This window comes from Lepisma saccharinum, chromosome 27 (assembly GCF_977018435.1).
Source record: "Lepisma saccharinum chromosome 27, izLepSacc3.1, whole genome shotgun sequence".
In the NCBI taxonomy this organism is placed as follows: Eukaryota; Metazoa; Arthropoda; class Insecta; order Zygentoma; family Lepismatidae; genus Lepisma; species Lepisma saccharinum.
In genome coordinates this window covers 33623538-33648743 of record NC_139255.1, presented here as the reverse complement: position 1 = coordinate 33648743, position 25206 = coordinate 33623538, and the positions used below count along the sequence as shown (strand labels likewise).

The window sequence follows — 25206 nt, the reverse complement described above, 5'->3', positions numbered from 1 at the left end:
TACGCACACGACAAAGCAGCTTTTCTCAACTCTTGTCAATTGATTTTGATATCTTATCTTGGACTCACTGAATTTCGCACATTTCACTTATTGCCCCGTGTTCCCAGTTCTGTCAGTTCAGTACATGCACCCTTAACAAGGGAGAGATAGTATGAACATTGTAAATAATAGGTTTTGCAGATCAAATATTGATTCCAGTGATAAGCCACGAAGTGTCGTAGCCTAGCTCTACAAATGGCGTAGCAACCCTTTGAGTGTTAAGGTCTGCATGACGACTTTTATGTGCTGGGTTTCGCTTGCATTGTGTGAAGGATGAACATAACAAAATGAATAAGAAACGTTGAAGAAATCAAGCTGTATCATGTTTGGCCTTAGTTTCTGAGATAAGACCGTGTCCCTGATTTAAAATGAGACGAGCGTAGGCAGACTTTTGGGGGAGCTTTATACTCCATCCTCACTCGACATAAGTTGGATATGGGCAGAGTATACTTTTTTTACTCTCCGACCTTCACTCATTTAATAATTTGAAATTGATAGATAAAAGCACAGTACTACATATAAAATGTATTGGTAGGCTTTTAATCCATCTCGTACTTTATAGATAATCTCATCTCGGTGAGGTTTCTTATACAGAAAGCTGATTAGAAGAGAATATTGCAGGAGGAAGGCGATACCAACTAGAGAAATTAGGCCCAGGAAACTTCAAGCAGTTCTCTGTGGCACGTGCTATTAGTAAATGAATGTGTTTGAATTCAGAATAAGGTTTTTCTTAATTTTTTATTTTGCCATGTACATACATACGTACATACATACCTACATGCACCTATATGTGTGTGTATACACATTACATGTGTATATGGGGGGGGGGAGAAAGAACCCAATATGTGTCAGTTGACACAAGTATGTTGACTTCAGTAATCAGTGGCGGGCCCCCTACTTTTCGCCACTTTTGCCCCCACATAATGCTAAATCTTATGTACAAAGGGAAATATACTGTCTTTGCCCCCCCCCCCAGTTTTGGCACCTTGCCCCCCGCTTTTGGAACCCAATCGCCGCCACTGTCAGTAACCCATTACAAGTGCATAAACTGCTACCAATACATGTTTGTGGTTAATTGATTGATGTATTGAGTTGGAGTCCACTTTATGCACAGTAAGGCTAATCGGGACTGGACTTACAGTTTAGAGTGAGATCCGAACCACTACGTGCCTCCACCGGGTATCGGACTCGGGACCCCTTGATTACAAGGCTACGACGATATTGTTTGTGCTTAAACTGCACTAAAAATGCGTCAACTGAAAAGATCAGATGTGATACTAATTTTTAAAAAAAATTACAGTATATGTAGGTTAAACATGCCCTCGGCGCCTAGCAAACATCCAGCACCAACCAAGTTTTCCTTTGTTGTAATGGCTAACTTCATCGATATGCAAAACCTTACTTCAACTTTATTTTCTTGCCAGCATCATATCCTCTGGACCATTTTTTTGCTTACCTCGTTGTACTCTCTTCCTCATTTCTTTTCATGCGCCTAAAATTGGAGAACCGAGCGTTCAACAATCCAACGTTTAGGAATAACCTTGAATCCTGTATCAAGAATTACCACTTTGTTTGATCTCCTCAACTTTAGTGCTAAGTAAACATTTTATTCCTTGTTTTTGTAGACCAACTTTGAGTGCACTAAATTTGCTCATTTTTCCATAACTTGACACGTAGCAGCATTACCTCAAACTAAAATCTATTCCGGCTACAGAGGAATACAAAAGATACACAAGAATGTTGAATTAGCTAGAATTTCCAGTGCTTCGGGTAGAAATAGCTGGAGAGAACAAGACAAGCCTTAGGGAGAATTCACACCGAAGAAACTCGCGACACGTGACATGCAACATGCGACACGAGTGTTTCACACTGAAGAGACAAGATGCACACGACACGCGGCAAGCGACACTGGTTTCTTTGCTCAGTTTGCATGATGGTACCGATATAATTGCATTAATCAGTTTATTAATCACCCCAAAAAAAAGAAATAGAAAAAATGATACATTGTTACATGTAAATTGCGTTGTAAAATTTGTGCAAGTTATTGAAACTTTGGAGAGGCATGTTGTGCATGAGAAAACTGAGAATAATATGCACTGACCTCAAACTGTATACGCTAGACTTTTCAGCCTGAATAAAGCGAATACCTAAACACTAGAGAAATGGTTCTCAATCTTCGTGAAACCATGTCACGCTATTTTTTTTTAAGTCAATGCCCTTAGCCGAAGAATTTTCCTCGTAAATCTTTACAGTATTGAAGATTTTAAGCATGAATTAACATGTACCTATGAAATTAAATATTGATAAATAAATTCTAGTATAATCATACGAGTAATAACAGTTTGATTACGTGTATAGGATTGTTGACAAATATAAACATATGGAAGAGAAAATGGTAACGTCGTCTCCTTGTAATTAAGTGATCCCGGGTTCGATAACCGGGGAGGCACCGGGCAGATCCAGTTCTGATTAGTCTATTTGTGCATAAAATGGACTAAAAAACGAAAACTCACAACTCAAATATGATATTGGGATTATGGTAGTTGTCAATCAGTTTCAGCAGTACATTTCGGTGCTCAGTATAGTTGATACGAGGGCACGGTGTCGGTTCGCGGCCCGGCGGTTGAAAGACAATGCACTAGAGTACTTTACCATGTTGACAAATATATTTTGGACTAAAGTGCCTCCATAGCTGACTTTTTCAAATAAAAGCAGTCAGGTAAATGGCCAAAACACGGCCTCTTTACACGATGTTGAAGGCGAATTACAGGCGATAGGTAACTGCATGTTAAAACATTGTACATATCGACACTTTATTATATCAACAAATTTGAGGTTCAAACATAATGTCGGTTGGGCTCCCTTCTAGAATAAATACAGCTCGTTGGAATGAAGCATTCGCTGCGCATGCGCGAACAACAAACTGAAGCAACACGATGCACGGTATTGAGAAAACGGCACAGTCAGAGAGGCACGTAAGCGACACGCGACACGTGCATCTTGCCGTGTCTCTTCCGGTCAAAAGGTTGCATTGATTACTGAATGTTGGCTTCCAAGCGACACGTGTCTCGTGTCGCATGTCGCGTGTTTGTTCGTTGTGAATGCTCCCATAGTATTATATTATCCAGACGAGAAAGAACTCTCCAGGGTCTCATCTAGTTCGAGACATAAAATTGCACGCCTATGTGAAAATTTCAAATAAATCAAAAAACTTTATATGACCTACATATTATATACATATGTACAAAGGGCTTAGCTGTGTGAACATTTATATATGGGTTGAATGTGCTCCCTCCGTGAGCCCCCGTGGGTAACGAATCCCGAGGTCCCAGGTCAAGACACGGGTGTATCATTATGTTGGTCCTGTCATCCGTGTCACGAATTCATCATTTATCGTCGCGATTTACCTAAGAGCTAGAAAAGCGGCATAAAGTAACCAAACTTGTCTCGTCTAATGTGCGAAATCTTTGTTCCTAGTTGGTTTTATAAAAGTATTTTTCATTTTTCTGTATCCAAGGCTTAGGGTCTCCCCGATGGCGCAGTGATACCGTCCTTGCCTTGTACTCAAGGGGTTCCAGGTTCGATGCCCGGTGGAGGCAAATAGTGGTTCGGATCCCACTTTAAACTGTAGGTCCAGACCCGATTAGCCTTATGCCAAGTGTCTTCTGAATATTCTACTTAGATCACAGAATTCATGATGTACAAATTTAAACATCCACAGCCTGTTTATTAGTAGATCTTTGTGACACTCTCTGACCCCATTAATTTGTGATAGACTTCTATCACGTTCACATTTTAAATTGCATTACGAATCTAGCGTGTAAGCTTCCTGCACACGCGCAGAAGAAAATCCTGCGATCTGCGAGTGAGGAATCATTTCCTGCAACGTTAGTGAAGGATGCGCAGTGAATATGCGGGGCAGGCTCCGCGCATGCGCAGAGAAGCGACAAAAGCGTGTGGGAGAACTTCACGACATCAGCTTCTAGTCTCATCGTATGCCTGACAAATATTTGGCAAGAAATTTTGAAGGGAGAAGCTCTACTTCCAAATCGTTAATCTTTTTGTCTTGGTTACCTAGCAGCATTTGTTACCCAGCAAACGTGAGGGAGGGGAGATGAATGTCGATAATATTGAATAACCTACTTTCGCGAGGAATCCAGCATGACAAAGAAGCCCAAAACGTCCTTGAGGCAAGGTAAACATAAATCGCGATAATACTGACAAGAGGAGCAGAGGCGTCATCTCTATGGTGCTCGAGGCACCTTCCACGTTACACCACTTTCCCTCATCCTCAATAATTTATGAATATGGCGGGGTGGAAAGAAGACTCTTACTGTCTGAAATTCAATTAAATGGGATAATGGTTGTAAGATATAACTGAAAATATATAGTGAAATGGTCAATGGTGTTCCGAGTCCAATAGTATGGTAGAAGGTAATTTATTATAATTGATTGGGATTGAGTTTTCTTTCTCAGTTCTCTTTTTATTAACAGAGTAAACTTTCCCGGATACCTTATTTAGAATTTTGAGTTTACTGCTTGGCCGACCAACTGCGTTGTTATTTTAAATTGAAACTTTTAAATGAAAATATAACACAAGAACACAAGAAATGCAAGCATATATATATATACTTGCGTCAGAATACGGCGTTGACTCAGTTATACTATCATTGCCACTCTAATGGCTTATCATCATTGACTTCCTTTCTGTTTCGGTGATTTTCCTATTTTCCACATCCTCGGTAAATCCCTACAATGAGGATGAAATGATGAACTGACAAAATGAATAATGGGATGAACACTAATACATGTGCGTCCGTTCCTTGCCCAGGATTCGCGCATGCGCCACGAAGATCCAGATATTTGTTTCACCTGTGGCAAGGATTATTCCACACAGCCTACCTCCGTGAGGGAGTGATCAGCACGGCGCGCTACCACGGCTGGGGTCCCGGGTTCGAATCCCGGCCTAGGCATGTGTGTTCTTTGTGAGCGCCTCTTCATCAGTTTCATGATATCATCACTCATCCAAAAGTAGCAGAAAAGCTAACAGTAAAATAAACCAAATCAATCAGGTTTTGCTTAAAATTTGGGCGTGGGGTGTGTGCGCGTGTGGATAAATCTCTGGTGATACAAATGCCCAGTCTATCGTTATTTAGCCGGTTCCGTAAGGATGTTTTAATTCTCTTCATCGTGGAAAACTGTCTTCCACATAAGCTTCAGCAGTCACGTCATATACCAGTATCTCCACAAAGCAAATAAAAAGAAATATTCTCGTGAACACAGTCGGGTCGCGGAATATATTGCACAATGAAAATTGTTCTGTTCCCAACTTGTCTAAAATTTGGTCTCCCAGTATGATAAAACACTGACATAATTTATCTCGAGACATTTTTTTTTAATAAGCTCACCACTTCCTTTTCGATAACTATACTCTTACTGCAGTTCCTTTATGGTGTCTTGACACCAAACTTTAACAGTGCCTAACACTTTATATACTTATGATTTGGATCTTAGTTTCAGTGCCAGAAATATTAATGAATAATGATAATTATTTATCTTGTTAAATTACGGGCACAATATTTTATTCCACACTTGAGATGCCACAAACCTTATTTTATCCAGTGTAGAACGAAAAAATTTTGAGGTTCTCGAGTTTCTCCGTCTGGATACGTGCTAGAATTAGGCAACTTAAAAAGGAATTTCAGGCAGGCTATTGTGAAGAAACTCTTGAAGATTTTATGTAGACGGATACACGTGCGTGCAAACATTACTGTGTAAATAATTGTGCTTTGCTCAATGAAATTCTTCTTCAAGGCCATCTTCCGGCATTGTGAAGTATTCGTGTGGAATTTGCCATAAAAGCAGAAAATCATGTACCCTTATTGAAAGCACAGCACGTGCAACGTTTACTCGTGCATTCAATTTACCCTGGCCTTCCGAGGCAAATCTGAATGAAAATAAACATTGTTAAGAAGACGAAACATGCCAATAACAACAGCAACTTTGGCCGGAGACTGCAGTAAAAGCGGCGTGGGCCAGTAACAGAAGATCAAGATTAAGGTTCATTCGGAGTAAGATTAGCTTCTGCTGACAGTCTTGAAGAGAAGATCGAGTAACTGCACAAGCTCTGCAAGGGATAAATATCAGTTATGAGACGTAGATCTAATGTTATCAAATAAACCTTATCTCCAAGAAGAGTGGCGATAATCATTTGTTCAATCGCGTGATGATTAGAGAGGCTTTGTCACACTTAGTAACTTCTTCATCAGACAGTTCTTTTTATCATTATTTTACAAATTCATTTCCTCAGTTCCTTTTCTTCGAAATCCTAGCCCAGTTATGCGCTTTTCTTTGCAAAGTTTCGTAGTTTTGTATGTAATACTTTATAGGTCATGTCTAAGTAAAAAAAAAAAAGAAAAAAAGAAAAAAAGCTTCAGATATTTTTGCCCTTGTACGCAACAGCTTGTTTCGTTTGGACATTTATTTTATTGTATGTTTTAATGCGATTTTCTACTATACGTTGTTACTGTCGTTTCAAACCGAGGGTCCTATTTCGAATACTTCCAACTTTGAACCCTAGATGCGATAGAATTATGAGGAGAAATACACTTCTTCAACAGTAAAGCAATTACCATGCTTCAATAATTATAATAATAATACAAGGGGAAGTTAGTTAATTTTTACTATAATTAGTTAATTTTTACTATAATATTTGTTAGATTTCGCCCTGTATGAGGAGAAAAAATACTAGGCCTATGTGTAATGGAACCCTTAAATATTTAAATTCTTCTTTATAGCAAGTTTCTCAATAAACCATACCAATTCGACGGTTTTCAACACAATGAAGATTATTGAAGTTAGCAGATATGACGTGAATCGGCTAACTTTGTATTTTTATTTTATAGCTCTCCCTTGTTTCTAGGCTAATTGCGACGAATCAGATTAATGAGGACTAACTTAAATTAGTGAAGGGATACACAAAGGAACGCCAATGCCCAGACGACCGGGACTCGATCCCCGGAACATTAAATGGCACTCGGCCACCCATGTCAATCGGTTAAAATCACATCGATGACGAATAGAGGCTCCTTGTCTGGTATTTAGAAAATTGAAGTGAAATATACATGTATGATTTTTTTATCGATACAGACTGCGATTGACTATAAAATCGGAACACTGTATTCGTCCTTTACTTTTATATTCATTGGAGTTCTAACGCAATGACATATTTGTGAATGTTTATGCAAGTTGGTAGAATTAGCGTCAATTTGATCGGTAATCAGTCATCATCGTTATTCAGTCCCAAGTGCATAGTTTACAAATACGCTGAAACGTGCATGCCGATTAAGGGTTATTCTGAAGAAGCCACTACGGCAGCACAATGTTCGATTAGACTTTCTCACATTAGTCGAAGTTTACCATTGATTGCAGCCAAGTGCAACTCCAAGATTGGGGATCAGCGCTCTTCGAGTTGCATTTGTTTCACATTATTATCGTAGGGACTGCAATCTAAGGGGAGATGTTACCGTAAAGTGTTATGGCTCAAGGCGGGCACTTATTATGCTAAAACATCGCCAGGAGACGATTGAATGCACTATTTCATTTGTATCTTTTGTTTCGTGTAGTTTTCTACCTCTACAGGTTAAACGCAACGACGAGGATAAATGTTTTAGATAAGTTTTGCGATAATTGTTCTAGTTGGGAGATACCCCCACACACTTCAAGCAATGCGTACTTTTTATGCAGCTTGTTCTCACTTGACTCTGCTGTTCATATTTGCAACAGTTTACAGGGTGCAAACCATACGTATATAAATTCAACGATGTGCATTCATATATCCTGGTTTTTAAAGCAAAGAACGTGTTGTTAACTAATCCAATTTGCATTGCGATATGGCACTAGATACATTTAGACAGGAAAGATTCAGTAATATTTTGACCAGGGGCGCCCATCCCCCCAAGGCCAATGGTGCATCCCCCCCAAAATCATGTCATGCGTCCCCCCAAATCATATCATTCGCGCCCTTAAACCATATCGTAATCCCCACAAAATATTTAATTACGAGAGGCTTGTCTACCGAAAGTAACTTTTTGTTAGCTTTACTGAACATAATTGATCTGCCCCTCCTCCCTAAACAGGGGTGCCATCACTCGAAGACCACCCCTAAAATCGTTCATCATAATCGAGAATATCGTGTGGATCCCATTTTAAATTGTAGGTTCAGTCCCGATTAGCCTTAGAGTGCATAAAAAGGACTTAAAACACCAAATCAATCAATCGAGAATATCGCTTGTCTTGTAATGCAGCTTTATTATAAAAACTTCATATTCATCTCATTAAAGCGCCAACACACATCGTCGCTCGCAAGAAAAATTTTACATCCATTTCTTTGCAGGTTTAGAAGAATATTGATTTAATGGGGTGTCAATACTTTCTTAAGATCCCGAGATATTTAGTCTTTTCCTTTGGCACTTTCGGGGTCGAAAACGTGTGGATGCCTTATCGCTAAATACAGTCTCCAAAATGTAATGTTCGAACTATCTCTCCACTACAGAAATCCCTTGACAATCTAAGATTTAACACTTTATCAAGAGCTTTCTATCACCCCATTTAAATTTCATACTCAATCCTACCACCAAAATTTCCATGCCAATTTTAGATTTACTGTTAATATTGAAGAGTGGATATTGCCTCCTCCAAAAAAATTAATTCTCAAGTCTCCACACCAGAATTTCCGCAACAGTCTAAGACAATAGTAATACACAAGAATTGGATACCCCCTTCAATTTAATGCTCAATCCCCCTGTAACTAAAGTACTCGCCATAATCTAAGACCTACAGTTGGATACTGCCCCCCCCAAAGTTTAATTCAGAATCCCCCTCAGAACCCACGTGTCAATTAAGGCCTAATATGTAGGAGTTCGATATTCCCCCCTCCCCTTCGATAATGCCCCAAACACTTTCATTTCTTCATATAATCGATTAGGCTAGAATTTACAATATAGAGAAAGTCTCCAATTTCGTTAATTTTCGGTATACTAACTAATTTTGGCCTCCTAATCATGAATCTGTTGTAAAAAACCGGGAGTCACGTCTGGAAATTGTACAAAAATTGTTCGTTAGCGCCAAAAGCCATCCACGGGTAGCCCCACAAACCATAAACCTTATCTCCAAGAAGAGTGGCGATAATCACATTATGGTACATTTAAGGTGTAAAATTTTTACATATATTTTAGAAAAGATATAAATGTTGAATTTTATATTATTTGAAGGGAAAAAATCCCCCCCAAAATCTCGATGGCGCAACCTGCACCATAAAATCCCCCTGTGGGCACCCTTGATTTTGACTTACCTTTTTAACAATTGTGGCAAATTACGTCTTGTTCGTTTCCAGTGCTTGCTGATCCGACAGTTCACCCAGAATATTTATTTGGTTATAATGACTACTTTGGACCTTGAAAGTTTTGTTTCACCATTTCAGTGATGTGGGGATGCAAATCGAACCCTTCTCAACAATTTTTCAACACTATGACAAGAGTAATTTATAGATGAATGTTAGTCCTTGGCAGGATAGTCATTACACGCTTTGTCCAAAACATACCGTTGCCTGACCGTTAACTGTTTCACGTACAACGAAATTTAAGTTCTCTCTCCTGGTAATATTACAATTAAAACTATTCTAAGTACTAATACAAACCAAAGTTACAAAAAGAAAAATATTCTCACTATCCAATGTGACTCTAACCAAATTCAAACACCAAGGACAGGTTGGCAGTGTGGCAAGTTATCGCTCCAATTTATCACTTACGAGGAGGAGATAATACCAGATCTCCTGTCATGCGTTCAATGCAAAGTAACTTACGTGATAGGTGCAGAGATCAGATGCAGAAGGAAGAGATGTCGCTAACTGGAGCCCGGGGCACTGGCCCCCAAAATTATTTAATAAAAACTTAATTTGGCACAGGCACAGAAAGCGCGTGTGTGTGGTTAATATATTATGTAATGAATATTCTTAATATATGGAAAACAATTTATTATTTATAAGCCATAGTAATTTATTTTTAACTAGGCTACATATATTGAGATTTCCTCTCCCCGAACACGTTATCCTAGGTACGTTCCTGACAAAAGTATTCTGCCATTTTAAAAAAAGATGCATTTCTTCTTGAGATATGAAAGAAATTAAGGTAAATCACACGAACTGAGAAATACGTAAGTGACTTTTGTTTTCTCATTTCATATGTAATGCTATTATCTAGTTTCACATTTATTTATTTTATATTAAATATCTTTTTAGTTTCTTTAATCAATGAAACCATATTTTGAGGTTCAAAGCTACTATACTTGAAGCACACAGACCATGGAGAAAGTCAAAGTCAGGGTAAAGGATTGCACCTTCTTTGTTTTTATGAACGTGTGTAAATGGGAAAGAGGAGGGGTGGTTATTCCGAACAACCTATTTGAAGCCACTATACTTACCAAAGCGAATGCGAGACATGGATTGATTTGGTTTCTTTATTTCGCTTTTTCTTTTGGCTAATCGCGAAGATGAGGATGAGTGATGATATGATGTAATCGATAAAGGGACACTCATAAAGAACACCCAATCCCCAGGTCGATATTCGAACCCAGGCCCCCTGGCGTCGTAGCGTGCTGTGCTAACCACTCCGCCACGGAGGTTGGATGGATTCGAAACAATCGGTTCTCATAAAATCGTGACTGGCGGTAGAAGCAGTTTTTTTTATTGCACAGCGATCACCTTATAAGAAAATCAGTCTGTTATGTTAAGAAAAAATAATAACAACAGTGGAGCAAATATAAACATCAGGAGAACTTCCGCATTCGTATTTAATTTCCGTGTGCTGCTGACTTTTGAGTTCCTAGCATCTACTGTTGGGTACGAGCCAAGCCAAGGATAAGCGGATTAAGAAAGTGGTGGGGCGGCAATCGACTTCCAATGTATCAAACTATCAAAGAGTATATAGTGGTCGCCCCGCCACCTATCACTTCTGAGATGAATGTAATTGTCTCTCGAAACGTCTACTGAATAAAACAACAATGTCGCTTCCCTTGATATCTACAATTTCGCCATAAACACCCCCTTCCCCTCAGTGGTCTAAAAATGAAACGTCAGACAGGTGTCTCATGTAGCCTCACTTAGATTTCATGGTAGTTTGTTCGTGGAGCTTGCGTCACGAATCGAAAGTGAAGTTGGGAAAATTGCATGGCGACCTCTTTTAAAAAGGCAGCGTGGGGGCAAATGATCTCAATGTGCGCAATATATTCCGTGCAAGAGTACAATTTTCTCTCAGTCTATTTTTCCATCTTGCCTAGACACGCAAGGACGCCTTGAGGTGAATGACTTCCGTGTTGCTGCCATTTGATACACCTCCTCGTCCTTATTTTTAAAGTTGGTCACGTCAGGAGATGCTATCTGTCAAAGAACATTGAAATAGACAGCTCGATTTAGAATACTGCAAGAATGATTGAAATTATTTATATAGAATGCTTTTTTTTTCAGAACAAAAAGTTCTACTATTTTTCAAAAGTCGATTTGCTACTATATTTGTACAACTAATAATTATGTAAAGTTATTCATCAGAGCTACTAAAAATACTACAGCATGTTATATTATGTTTGTGCACATTTGTGTACCTATATTTCGTTCACACAAATTATTTATTTTTCTTCTCAGAAATATAAAAAATGCCAGTAGATCGTACTTTGTTGGATACACCCAGAAAAAAAGCACTTTGGCAAGAACAATGGAAAATAGTTTATGCAAACTTTCCCGAGATGCATTGCTGGTAAGAAGAAACTATGAACTTGGCGAAAGAGGAAACAAACTTTGTCAAAGTTTGTCATTTTATACTCAGCTAGGCTAATCGGGACGGGACCTACAGTTTAAAAGTAGAATGGATAGTCATAGTGCCTTTACTGGGGTTCGAACCCAGGACCCCTTGATAACAAGGCGACAGCATTACTATCAGTGCTAAGAGGAAATTCCTAGCTGGGGGATGCTTGATCGAGTTGGAGATAAGTGGGAAGATGTTTGTGTGGTTCAACATGGACACACTGAAGCAATTGGGAGCTTGCTGACACAAATTATCTTAGCGGGGGGAGCCGTACAAACATTTCCTTAAGTGGGGTAGGTGAATAGCATCCCCCACACTTTGAGCACTGAATAAAATAACAATAATGTCTTTATTCAGCAACCGAGGCTCAGCATGCTATTGAGGAGGCCCATAACAAACGTAGGCTTTGTCTCTTATTTTTATTACCGTATTATTATTTTATAATTGTATATTTGTACTGTTTATAGGAAATGTTTGTTAACTGAAGACTGTATTCTGACAGGGGCCAGGTGGAAGAACAGCACACGCTGAACCTCACCCGCTGAATAAAGATATTATTATCATTATTAATTATTATTATTATACTTATACGGAAGTGTATTTTCTGCCTCAATCAGAGAAACTAGGCAGCACAGGTTTATTTTTAATTTTGAATATTGAATTATCAGTCTTCAATTGTAGACTTCAGAGTCTGAACTCTTGAACTCTGTAATATGATTTCCACACCTTTTGTTGCAAGATGAAGTCATCCAAGACTTCAGATACAGGGTGCGAAATCATTTCAGAATGTTGGGGGGGGAAGGAGCACCCCCCCACACATATATATATATATGTAGTGTGTGTGTGTGTATAATATATATATATATATATATATATATATATATATAATGTTATTAATTAATTATGTCAATTATTAAACAATTAAATGATGAAATATACAACTGTCCTTCATTCAAAATTTGATTGCATATTGATTATTTTATTAATGCTGTGAATGAACTGTGATTTGCGTGAGTAGGGGGGGGGGGAGCAAAAAATTAATAGACCTCAAGAAGGTAATAGTTTCCGATATAAAATTCACATCTAAATGCTATTATGTGTTTCTATATTTATATACTTTGCGGTAGCTGACAAAAGGCGATGAGAAATGGAGTGGAAATCACAGGTCGGTTTAATTTCTGTGTTCTGGGGATTGATGGGTTCAGTGACAGAGATGAGGCTCTTTGTTGTTCGTTCTCTGTGGGTGTTCTTGTTATTATTCCAGTAAAGTATAGTCAACCTCAAAAATAATTGTTTATCTTTTTTGTTAGAATAAAACCTCTTTTCCCGGAAGAGTTTGGTGGGGGGAAATTTTGGGACAAGATCGTTGGGGGGATTCCCCTGCCCCCCCCCCCCAGGATTTTGCACCCTGCTTCAGAACCAAAAGTTATATGAGAAAACAAACTAATTGACATAGCAATAATTATGGAACACATCCCCCCCCCAATAATCCAGAAAAATGTTTTATGATTATGTAAGATATTGGTGTATTATTATACACAGAATTTGAAGTGGAAAATCTTAACTGGGGGCTATGTTTGGGCAAACCTTGGGATTAGCTGGGGGGTGTCATGGGGGGATGGTTTGAGAAAAATCTGCCAGGGGGGATACCAGCCTGCTGCACCCCCTTCATTTCGAGCACTTTTTGTACAGCATATCACACCCCCTCTGCCCAACTAACTCAAAGGTAGGAATACTTATGGTAATCAGTGTGGGATTTAGAACATTTCTTGGGGAGGGGGGATTCGAGATACTTTTATCTAGTCACCAGCAAGATTTTCACAAATCATCTCCCCACCATGTTTTAATTGTCACCGTGTTAAACCATAGGAGCTTGGCTGGACCAAACATCTCCCCAGCTAACATAATCATGTAACCATAACTAACCACAACAACTCAGCCTACCATAACCTCATAACGTAACCTCATTTAACCTAAATGTGATTCATATGTATTCCATCAGCTGTTCTGCCCACTATGTTTTTTTAAATTGCTGTAGATGGTGTACTCATGAAGGTATTCACATTATGTTCAAATTGATTTGCTATATTTTAGCTTTTTGTGCCACTTCTGGCTAATTTGGGGATGAGTGATGAAATGATGAATGGACACTTCCAAACATCCATGCCCAGGCCGGGATTTGAACCTGGGATCACTGTGCTAACCACTCTGCCACAGACACTATGTTCAAATGTATATATGTTTTTGAAGCACAGTGTTGTTAATGTATTTTTATTCATCTTCTGTTGCAGGTGTGAGAAGTTGGTTAAAAAAAATTAGGGAGGAAAGGGAAGGTGGCGCCAGTCTGGGGCCTGAAGGAATCAGAATGGTAGGGAGTGAATCTTCGCTGGGAGCAAGAACAAGAACAATCAGAAGTGTGAAATCGGACAGTATTCTTCCTCCACATGGAATTGAATACAAACAAGTGGTTATTGTGGGTAAGTATGTTTTATCATCGTAGCAGTATTCAAGGGTGCCCCCAGAGGGGGGGGGGGGCAGGGGAGCAAGTGACAGCCCTTAGAAATTTTGAAAAACTATATGATTCGAATAGTGAAATGGTAGCATGAAAACATGGATAAGGGTTGCTATGAAAGACATAAGTGGTCTCTGTTTTATATCTGTGCATCATGGAAAAGTTCAAAAAGACAACAGAACTGTTCTTCAACAAAGTGATAGATTGTTCATGGATAGGAAGCAAGGCGAGTCCAGTTTCTATTTAAATAATGGGCTCAAGTATGAACTTGAAACAACTTAAAGGTATTTTCAATTCAATTTCTATTCTATGATTTGTAAAAGATATAATAATAATAAATCAAATATAAGTGGTATATGTGAATGGCAAGATATGAAATCTTACTCTGCACCCCCAGTGCTCGAAGTGGAAATGCCTAGCTGGGGGGGGGGGGTGTTTGTCCAATTTGGATTAAGGGTGGAGGGTGCTTGTATGGATTAACATGGAGAAAATGCAGTGAGGTGGGGGGGGACAGCATCCTCCACGTTCTCCCAACTTTGAGCACTGCTGCCCCCTGAGAAAAGATCCCACAGTCACCCTTAGTGGTACTAATGATACAGAAAAAATGTATAACGTGCATGCACAAATATTAACTTGACCAAATTAGGTATACTGCCCAGGCAAAGTTCAGGTTCATTTCATGGGCGTCCGCAGGATTTTTTCCAGGGAGGGGCAAGGAAGGTATTTTTTTCCAGGGGGGGCAAACAAGTCACATTTTCCCCCAAAAGAGTGTTGTTCCCTAAATAAACATTGCTTAAATTTGAATATATGGTGTTCATGCAATAATTAACACATATTATAGTGGCTAAAATGAAATTTTATGTGTGAAATACATAATTTTTGGTTGACTTTCATTTTCCAGGGGGGGGCCACGGCCCCCCCTTGCCCCCCCTTCCGGACGCCCATGGTTCATTTCGAGTTCACATGAGAACAAATGGAAAATCGTGTGTATCAAATACATACTGAAGTTTGTGCTATGGTAATGCATGTATTTTGGGATTATTTTAAAGCAGGTTATGAATGGTTGACATGACACCAAACTAGCCCATGGTTGCAAAGGAAAGAATTCATCAGAAGAGCAGTTTGAGGTCTAGGTACAATAGCCATTCAAAACAAATAGCTTATTACTTGGGGACGAAATTCCACAACCAGTTTAAATTCTTGTGGAGGCATTCAGACTGCTTCTCGTTGCAATCTGAAGTGAAGGGTACAGAACTAAAGTGCATGCTTGTATTTGATTTTCTTTAAATAAATAGCCCCAGTGCTGGTCTGTGCGTGTCAAAGTGTGCCACACCAACCATTCATAATGGGTTTCAAGGCAACTAAAGCTTTTTTCCAGTCTTAGGGGCACCCTATATGCTGGCAAGGGAAGTGGGGAGCGGGATAGCGACCAATCCAGCATGATAAGAAACGCAGCAGCGTGTAAAACAAGGTGGGGCAGAACTTCCTCCACTTGACATCGTAACTTTTGTCACCACCGCTGTTGTCTGATGCATATTCCCAGTTCCCCACTTCCCTTGCCAGCATGTAGGGCACCCATCGTAACAGTAGAAAAGACCCTTAGAGTGGAACGTTCCAGGATTCTACATCTTCCCATTATGTATTTGATCTTCCTACTTCCAATAAAGCAATACATTTTTATATCTTCCGGATTTTATATTTTTCACATAAAGTTGTTTAGTCAGATGGCATTCAAAAATGTATAATTGAGGTTCCATTGCATTAGTTGTTTTTGCAGCTTTTATAGTTATTTTTCTATTCTATAATTATAATTAATTTGTACACTAGCATTGAGCTCCTTTTTCAATTTTTGTGAAGAATCCATATACACATAGTAATTATAGAGGAACTCGGTATTTCACCACAGTTCTATCAAATAGTTACGGCAGTTAATTTATTTCTGTTAGTAATTTTGCTAGCAAACGAGTACAAGTTCAATTACTAAACCCCTTAATATTTCATATTCAGATTGTTTATTTTGGACAAACATTCATTTCATTTCCAAGTTTTCTTGATTTGGCGATGCATACAATTTAGAAACTTTTGATTAGAAGAGAATAGATATCGCTAGTTTAAAATAAATTAAATGGATACTTTGCAGAAATGTTTATATTTCCTGCTTCTTTATTATACAGGCAACGGTCCATCAGCAATAACCCTATCATTTATGTTGGCTGGAAACTGGCCTTATTATATTGGTGAAGGCCATCCGGATGAATACCTAAATCTAAGGTTGCAGTCTGAACCAGGAAGATCATTAATACAACAGGACCTCAGATTCCTTTCACAGGTTTGTTACTCTATGATTATATTTAGGTCGATATTGCATTGAACCAATACTGTTACTTAGAAATGTTTTAACATACATTTATATTACAATGGCCATTTTAAATACTGCCATAAAATAATGATCATTGCAATAGTAAAATGGCCACTTATCTTGATGTATAAGTGTAAACACCAATTGAATTTTTGGTGTTTACGCTTTTTAAATTTATGCCATGAATCGAGTTTTGTCAGAGGTGTGTAACTAACATAGTGAATGAATGGGGCCTGCGTTAAGTGTAAGGCATGAGGCTTTGGGATCGTGGTATGGGACGCATGCTGGTTCGAGTAGCTGGGGTAAGTGTAACAGCTTTTTTTCCCTGAGATTTCAGCCAGTATGGGGTTGGTGGTCAAGCGGAAATTAGTAGCTATGAATGAGTAGTGTAACCTGGTCATGAAAACCTACAACAACAACAACAACAACTGTGGGATTCGTCATGCTCTAACAGGTTGTGATCGCCCACCTCTGCCTAGGTATGTGGGAGTGAGGTTGGTAGACCCTGAGCCTACCAACAATGGGGCTGGAAGCACTGTCACTGAATGAGAAATTACTTGACAAAGTTTGGCCCTGAAAGGGTTGTCAGGCTACAGATCTTAATTTAGTTAGTTTTAGTAACATTTCCAATATTCCAAATTAGAAAAACTAACAGTAATTCAAACCAAACTGAGTAGTTATTTTAATTACCTGTATTTCTGTTTATAGTATCATTATTAAATTCTAAATCAAAGCTGAAATCTGGATGAACATTATGAGAATGCGTAGGATCTTTTTTAGGGTTTGATATAAACATTTGTAAGATAACATACTGGTAATGTGCGAATTACTCACAATTAAATACAAACTTTAGGCTAAAAGACTAAAAATCGGCAACTTACGTGTGTGAGTATGAGATTTTTTGTGCTACGTTTCGGAGGTTGCACTACCTCCTTCTTCAGGCTGAAACGAAGTTATTCAGACACCGGACATGGTGCCTCGTCGTGAAAGTGAAGGTAAAGGATTTAGGTTTAAAAGTTGCTTGAAGGACACTTTCTAAAAAAGAATATAAATTACACATCTAAAACCGCGCAATACCTCCGAAACGTAGCACGAAAAATCTCATACTCACACACGTAAGTTGCCGATTTTTAGTCTTTTAGCCTAAAGTTTGTACATTTGTAAGATAGATGTCTAGACACCAGTCTTTTATTCTATTTATGTCCTCCTCCGTAGCCGAGTGGGTTAAGGTGTTCACTCATCTTGAGATCGTTTGCTGTGGGACGGCGTAGGTTCGAATCTGGCTCTGGTCAGAATTTATTCAGCCTACGTATAGGGCCGGTGGCAACCCACCATCGTGAGGAAATTGGGGAGCTCTGAGTGAGTGAGCGTAATCCGGTCGCGAAGTCCTACATCAGCTGGGGGTTGGTCAGGCCTAGTCTGGCTGCAGATCTCACGCCCGCTTGGTGGCTCGCGTGGGAGGGAGGCCAGCAGTCGGTAGGTAAGCCTTGGCCGAATATTGAGCTGTTGCGCTATAGGATTATGATACTAGTGACACATAAAGTTCCTATATTATTAAGATGACATAGCTGGAACAGCCCTCCCTCACTTTTTTTAAATCTTTGTCCCGATTTTTTGGAACACAAAACAGGATGGAAAAATGTTCCTTTTTTGTGTCAATGGGTTATCGGCTTTACTATTACTATGAACTATGGCATAGTAAGTTAGCAACATCATAAAGTTCAGTCAATCACATCTAAGATCCATTCTTCAGAAAAATACCAATGAATGACTTCTAATTCTAAAGGCTGGCTTGGTTGGAGTGCAGTGCATATCACCATATTATGCGAGTTATTTACGCCATATTTATTTACTTATTTAATTAGTTTTCAAACATAAGTGTATTTATGACGGAACAGTTCTTATATGAAAAAGTGTACATCTTGCCATCTCGTTTTGTTGTTATAAAAATGTGGTCATGTTATATATTGCTATAGCACATTAAAAAGAATGTTTACTTTACACAGGGTCTAGAAGGGCGGTCAAACAATCCAGTGTCCTTACTTTTTGACTCCTTAAATCACCCAAGTGCTGATCTGGGCCTGGAGCTGCCTTCCCTGTTGCGATGGGAGCATCACCCAGAGAGAGAGATCGACCATGTAGTTCTAGGGAAGGGCCTGCCGGGAGGGTCATGGCAAGTAAGTATATTACACTCGGTGTTTCATTGAAAGTGAAATTGCACGTATTACAATAACCTTATCAAAAGACTGATGCATACATACGTACCTGGACTGCCTGATTTAACTTGCATACCGAGACTCACAGTTGTACATTTGTGTCAATTGCATGTTGCTTTTCTGCCACGTGACGATGAATAATGATTTGATGAAAATGATGGATATTCACAAAGAACCTGATAACTTCAATGGCAAAGTCCTGCACCATGGATTCTCCTGGGAAGTGTAAACAACCTTTCCTGAGATTTCAGCCTGTATATGGGACTGGTGGCTACCCACCATCAAAGGAAATTGGGGAGCTATGAATGAGTAGCGTAACCCCGTCATAGTAAACCTACAAAGGGGTGAGGGTCATTGTGCTGACCACACATCACCCCGCAACTGGTTGGATGATCTACCACTTCTGGTGGGAGTGAGGCCAGCAGTCGTTAGGTAGGAACCTGGCCTCATGTGCTGTTACACCACAGGTTATTATTAATGAAGCACTTCTTTTATATTAACGCTGTATTTAGTAAAACAATATTAGGTTTGTGATAGCATCACCAAACCACATAAATGTATTATTTCATTAAATGCTTTAGTGTGTACTGGCTTCATTTTTTGGTTACGATGAAAAATAATTGAAATAGAAACAAAGAATTGCTGGCTTCACAAAACAAGTGACCCAGCTATGTACTGGGAAGTTCTACTGACACTCGCTCACTCACACTTTCTCCCCCCCCCTCCATCCCTCCCATGTGTATGTGTGTGCATACTCAAGTACTTAACTGTCATTACAGTTCTAAGAAAAATGTCACCTGTCTCTATTCAAAATTTTACACTTTAAATTTGCAACAGCACATGAAAAGATACAATATTTTAAACTGCACAGTAATATCAGAGCTCTTCAAGAAAAGGGACTGGACACATTTTTCTTATTTCTGCACAAAGACTTTCTAACTAAAGTAAGAATCACGAACCTTCCGACCTTCTGTAAACAACCATCTCGCTTCGAGTAACGTATCACTCCGCGCCAGCTGTTCGTAACTGGTGCGGCCATCATATGCTGCTCACTCGCAATCTTTAGTTTTACGTAACATGGAAAAACGTATTCATTATTTAACTGATAATCTACACATTGAAGTATAATAAATTTTCTACAAGTGATTAAATACGTGTTCTTGTTCAAGAATGAACATATTTTTCTACGCCAAAAGTTCAATTTATCTGACACTGGGTTAACAGATCCCCCTTACCCCCCTCCTCTCTCAGTATGACAGCTACAAAGTTATACAAGAGAGAGAGAGAGAGAGAGATTTGTTTCAGTAATTCAATCCTTTTGGTTTCATTTCCACCAAATTATTGCCCAACATTGTTGACATGTGAAGTATTGTTTTCTCCTTTGTGCAACAAATATACCGCCAGTTTTAGCAGAAGCTAAACAAAGATAAGCCGGGGAATAAAAAGAGATTGTTTATCTTTCTCTCGGTTTCTCGTACACTAGAAAACAAGAAGACGATAATAAGCACATTATTTACGCACGTCTCATGCAAGTAATGTATTTTCTTACCTTGATTCATTACTTCCTTTTTGAACTTGAGGCATTTCGGTGCTAGACATCATCCTGTCAGTGTACGGTCTGTCAAATTTGCTTGCCAAAAAGGAACTCAACGTGGCACAAGAGGCGATTTAACGTCGACTGCTAAAATTGGGGAGATCGTCATCAATCATCACTATCAACATCTTCCCCACAGTGGACAGGACGGCTCTTTGATTGAAAGAATACGAAAGCACCTCGCGTTGTATTGCGCTTATCTCAAAATCGGTGTACTTGTTTATACGAGCAACAACGTGTTTTTTTCGTGGGACTCGCAACTTGACTGGTTGTTTTCCTTTCTTTCACCACACCGAAAACACAAAGACGGAGACACACAATTACACTTATACACCAACTTCACTGCTTGCTCAGGATAGCACCGACACAACGTCACATAAACGTTAAGAACAACCTGCTTCTTACCACTTTTCAAACGCCTGTATTTCCGAAAGACTCCGAAAACATGGGAGACCTTCCTGCTCGCATGGAAGTCGCCATGTTCGAAACTGGTGCTATTTTCTTGCTATTCACGTAATCGATTATAATTTATACAATAATCACGTATTATTATTATTATTATAAACAGAAACCTTTAATAAAAATATATTTTAAAATGTATAATCCAATGTAATTCACACGTTTTTCTTCCATTAGCATACTTTCATAGAACGGATTACATGATGCGGAAGAAATCCGTTATTAGGCTGTTGCCAACCACAATACTTCTCACTAAGTCAAGTACAGAAACGGAAGTGGTATGTCGATTGTCGGCATATGATAGTGTGATTTCACATTGTCAGTGACGATCCTCCGGGGATGGGGAAGGGGGTGGGATGCAGGAGTCGATCTATAATCCAGAGGTGTTCACCATCACACTCGGAATACTCTTGCGGGTGAAGGAAGGCAGGCCGTAGGGTGAGGGAAGTTGATTTAAAATGAACACCTCACAACAAGAGAGAAGAAAAATGTGACAATATTTAAAAATTCACCCCCAAATATGCATTTTATTTTATATGTAGCGTACAATAAAATGTGACTGCCTCAAAATATTTCTGTATTCTACAATCTTCTTTCCCCACTTTTATGCTTCTCTAAGTTGCTTACTTAAATCATAACACTTTCCAACATCAAATAAATTTAATGAAGAAACCCCGGTTTCAAAACTTAATTTATCTCATGCGTCACATTCTTCTAGCAATGTTTTTTTAGTAAAATATGAGAGAAAATTAATCCTTTGGTACGGAACCGTCTTACTTCTGGGTGATAAGATGTACATTTTGTATTTTATTTTTTTAATTTAGCGTTGCTCTTCTTCCACTTTTGGCTAATCCCGACGATGAGAATGAGTGATCGTCAGATGAAATTGATGAAGGGACACTCACAAATAACACCCATGCCGGGATTCGAGCCAGGGAACTTCGTGATGAGTCTGAAAGTCGACCACCCGGCAAGATGTACATTTTTAAACTTTTTTTTTTTTTAACATACATTCAATAACTTTCAACAGGTCATCACTCAGTGATACACTGCTTATTCCGCAGCTGTTGACAAATGGAATGTTTTTACACCTTGTAGGCTATGTGGATTATTTTTTTTCATAAGTTTGCATCACTGTTAGGGTGCACGTGCTTTTGTTTACAGAAGGTCTTAAGTTCTATGATTCTCACTTTATCTTTATATAAGTACAGTACAGATTTACATTCATCGTATATACTACTTGGTATAAACTCACGTCAATACACAGCAGGATAGTTGAAAGGTGTGCGAAGATAATTTGAAGTCTATGAAAAATACTATTTGTAAAAATTTTAAATAAAGGAGCGTACAACTTGTTTATTGCTTTCAATGCTTTTTTGATTATAACATTTGTATTGTATCTTTTGTTTGTGCAATGCCGTTGCTGTTTTGAGACTGATACTGTCTTGTCGACAGAGCAAGAAGTAAGAACTACAAATAGGTTGTTGATTCTAATGTTACATGAAAACATACTAGTTATTCAGATACAATACATGCGATAACTTTTATTCCAGACAAGAAATTTTACCTTTTATGTATTTCTGAAAGCATAATTGTGATTATTATTTCATATGTTGTATTGACTCTTGTATTTATTTCACCATACCATCCATCTTGGAGTGGCATAGTGATAACGCCGTCACCTTGTAGGTGATAGCTAAAGCCTAAAAGTTTAGGCATGTATTTTTGTTAAAACAGGCAGGCAAAAAGGCATTTATAATGTGGAAATTAGGCATCAAAAGTAAAAAAAAAGCAAAATAAAACCAAAAAGTGGCCAATTGCAAGTCATTTATATTTATAATTTAATTGAAAACGTTAAAACCTATGTGGAAATAACATTTTACTTTTCTTTGTAGTCTTGATTGCAACTAACATCTTGGTGTTGTTTTTGTTTGTTTAGTTATCAACATTCATACAAAGTATTGATTGGTTTTGTTTGATTGATTGATTTGTTTGAGTTTGTTTGATTGATTTTGTTTGATTGATTGATATTTTACATCCCTTTTATGCCTATTTTTGCTAATAGCAAAGATAAGAATGAGTGGTGATATGATTAAATTGATGAATGGACACACACAAAGAAGACCTAAGCCTAGGCTGGGATTTGAACCTGGGGCCCTTGGATGCTCTGCTTACTACGGAGGTCAGCTTCATAAATAGATGTCTGCCAGAAATAATGTTTTCTCTACTTCTACAGAAGTAATTAAGAGTATTCATAAAACAGGTTATTGTAGCTGGATTCATATTGTCAAGGAAATAATTTGCACCTTTAAGAATATCACAAAGTGTTTCAAATTTTTCAGTCATTACACGTTTGCACTTTGCTGCAACAGCTAACCCATTTTCTCCCATTTTCTCCCCCACTGGGAAGCTAAAAAACAGGGGAATCTAATATCCAGCAAAAATCACAATTCATTAAGCACATACACTTACATGCAATAATAACATAAAAGTACACACATGGAAACATATTACTTAACCCTATACTTTTGTAGCTGGCCAGCAATTAATTAACATATTACCAAAACCAGTAATGGTCAATCCGACCAAAACAAAATTAAAAATATACACAGCAGGATACAAAATAGGCAAAATGAAAAACCTTCTAAAACATTAGAAACAAAATAGAAAATGTAAAACTGAAAAGAAAAACAATTATCAATAAAAGAAGCAGGAAAAAAAAGGCATTTTGCAAAACTTCAGGGCTCTAGTTATAACCTATACCCAGTCATGCCATAAGTTCTGATACAGTGTGATCGCCTGTCTGCTGGCTCTGCAAACCCAGCACGATCTAGTGGCAAGAGAGTAAAACATACGTAGAAACATAAGTGTTGTCTGTTCAAGCTTGGTGTAGTCAGTAAGAGCTACGAAAGTGTGTAAAATGGACATCGAACAGAACCGTGCAACACTGATTGCCTTGTACAAGGCAAAGAAGACACCCGCTGAGATTTTGAAGGACCTAAAACATCTGGGCATTGACATATTATTTGTTTATCGTACGATTAAAAGGTTTGCTGAGACCAATGGAATTGCTGACTGTGTTAGAAGTGGTCGTCCATGTTCAGTCCGAACACCAGCTCTTGTCAAAGCTGTCGGGGAGCCAATTCGATGGAATTCCTGTCGCAAAAAGTCTCTCCTTGCAAAGCAGATGAATGTGTCGACAAGAACAATGTGCTGCATCATTAACGAGCAGACCTAAAGCATAGGCGACAGCAGAAAGCAAAGGCACTCTTGCGCCGGCATAGTTTAAATGGCCACAGAAGAATTATCTTTACAGACGAGAAAATTTTTGACGTAGAGGAATCCTATAACCGCCAGAATGATAGTGTGTATGCTCCGTGTGTATGCTCGGAGTGCTCAAGAAGCTAAGCAAAAGAAGAAATGTGTACAGTGTTCCCATCATCCTGCATCCAGCATCCATCAGGGTGTGGTGGGGCATTAGCTTTGAAGGCATCACACAGCTGCACTTTTGCGAGAAAGGAGTTAAAACCACTGCAAAAGTGTATCAAGATACCGTCTTAGAGCCTGTGGTGAAGCCCAATAACAAAACCTTGTTCCATGGAGGATTGGACGTTTCAACAAGACTCAGCCCCGGTACACAAAGTGAAGACCACCCAGCGGTGGTTCAGCAACAATGTGCTCCACTTCATAGCAGCTGATGATTGGGATTGGCCCTCGAGCAGGCCTGATTTGAACCCACTGGACTACAAACTCTGGTCTGTGTTGGAAGACCAGGTCTGTCAAAAGCATCACCCTAATTTGGAAAGTCTGAAACGGACCTTAACGAAAGCAGCCGGTGAAATTCCCGATGGAGGTGATCGGTGCCGCAATAGATGCATGGCCAGACAGACTTTGGGCTTGTGTCAAGGCAAAAGGTGGCCATTTCGAGTGAATGCTGTATTACTGTATATCTGAGAGGCGTAATAAAGCTCCTCGATTTTTCAATTGTCAACCTACATGTACTGTGTTTTATTTCTACTCCCTGGCATGTGTATCAGAACTTATGGCACAACTAGGTATAATTGGAGGAAGGATTGGAAGTGGTATAGGATGACTCCTATATGTATTATTTTGATCGAAAGTCAATGTTAAGTCACATAGCACTATGCTGGTACCATTTTCATTGAATTGTT

At 38.8% G+C, this 25206-nt stretch overlaps 1 protein-coding gene across 4 annotated transcripts in view; it reads left to right on the top strand.

The window, feature by feature from the left end:
• LOC145980038 (oxidative stress-induced growth inhibitor 1-like) overlaps positions 1-25206 on the top strand; it is a 175061-nt gene that overhangs the window by 146199 nt on the left and 3656 nt on the right. For 3 of the 4 annotated variants that reach the window (XM_083113016.1, XM_083113015.1, XM_083113017.1), the window contains exons 2-4: positions 14186-14371; positions 16581-16735; positions 18772-18942. In XM_083113016.1, coding sequence (XP_082969142.1) covers positions 14260-14371; positions 16581-16735; positions 18772-18942 — 438 coding nt within the window. In that variant the 5' untranslated portion in view covers positions 14186-14259. Of the gene's footprint in view, positions 1-11780; positions 11847-14185; positions 14372-16580; positions 16736-18771; positions 18943-25206 lie in introns of those variants that run through there. The other variant, XM_083113014.1, reaches the window with a different exon arrangement.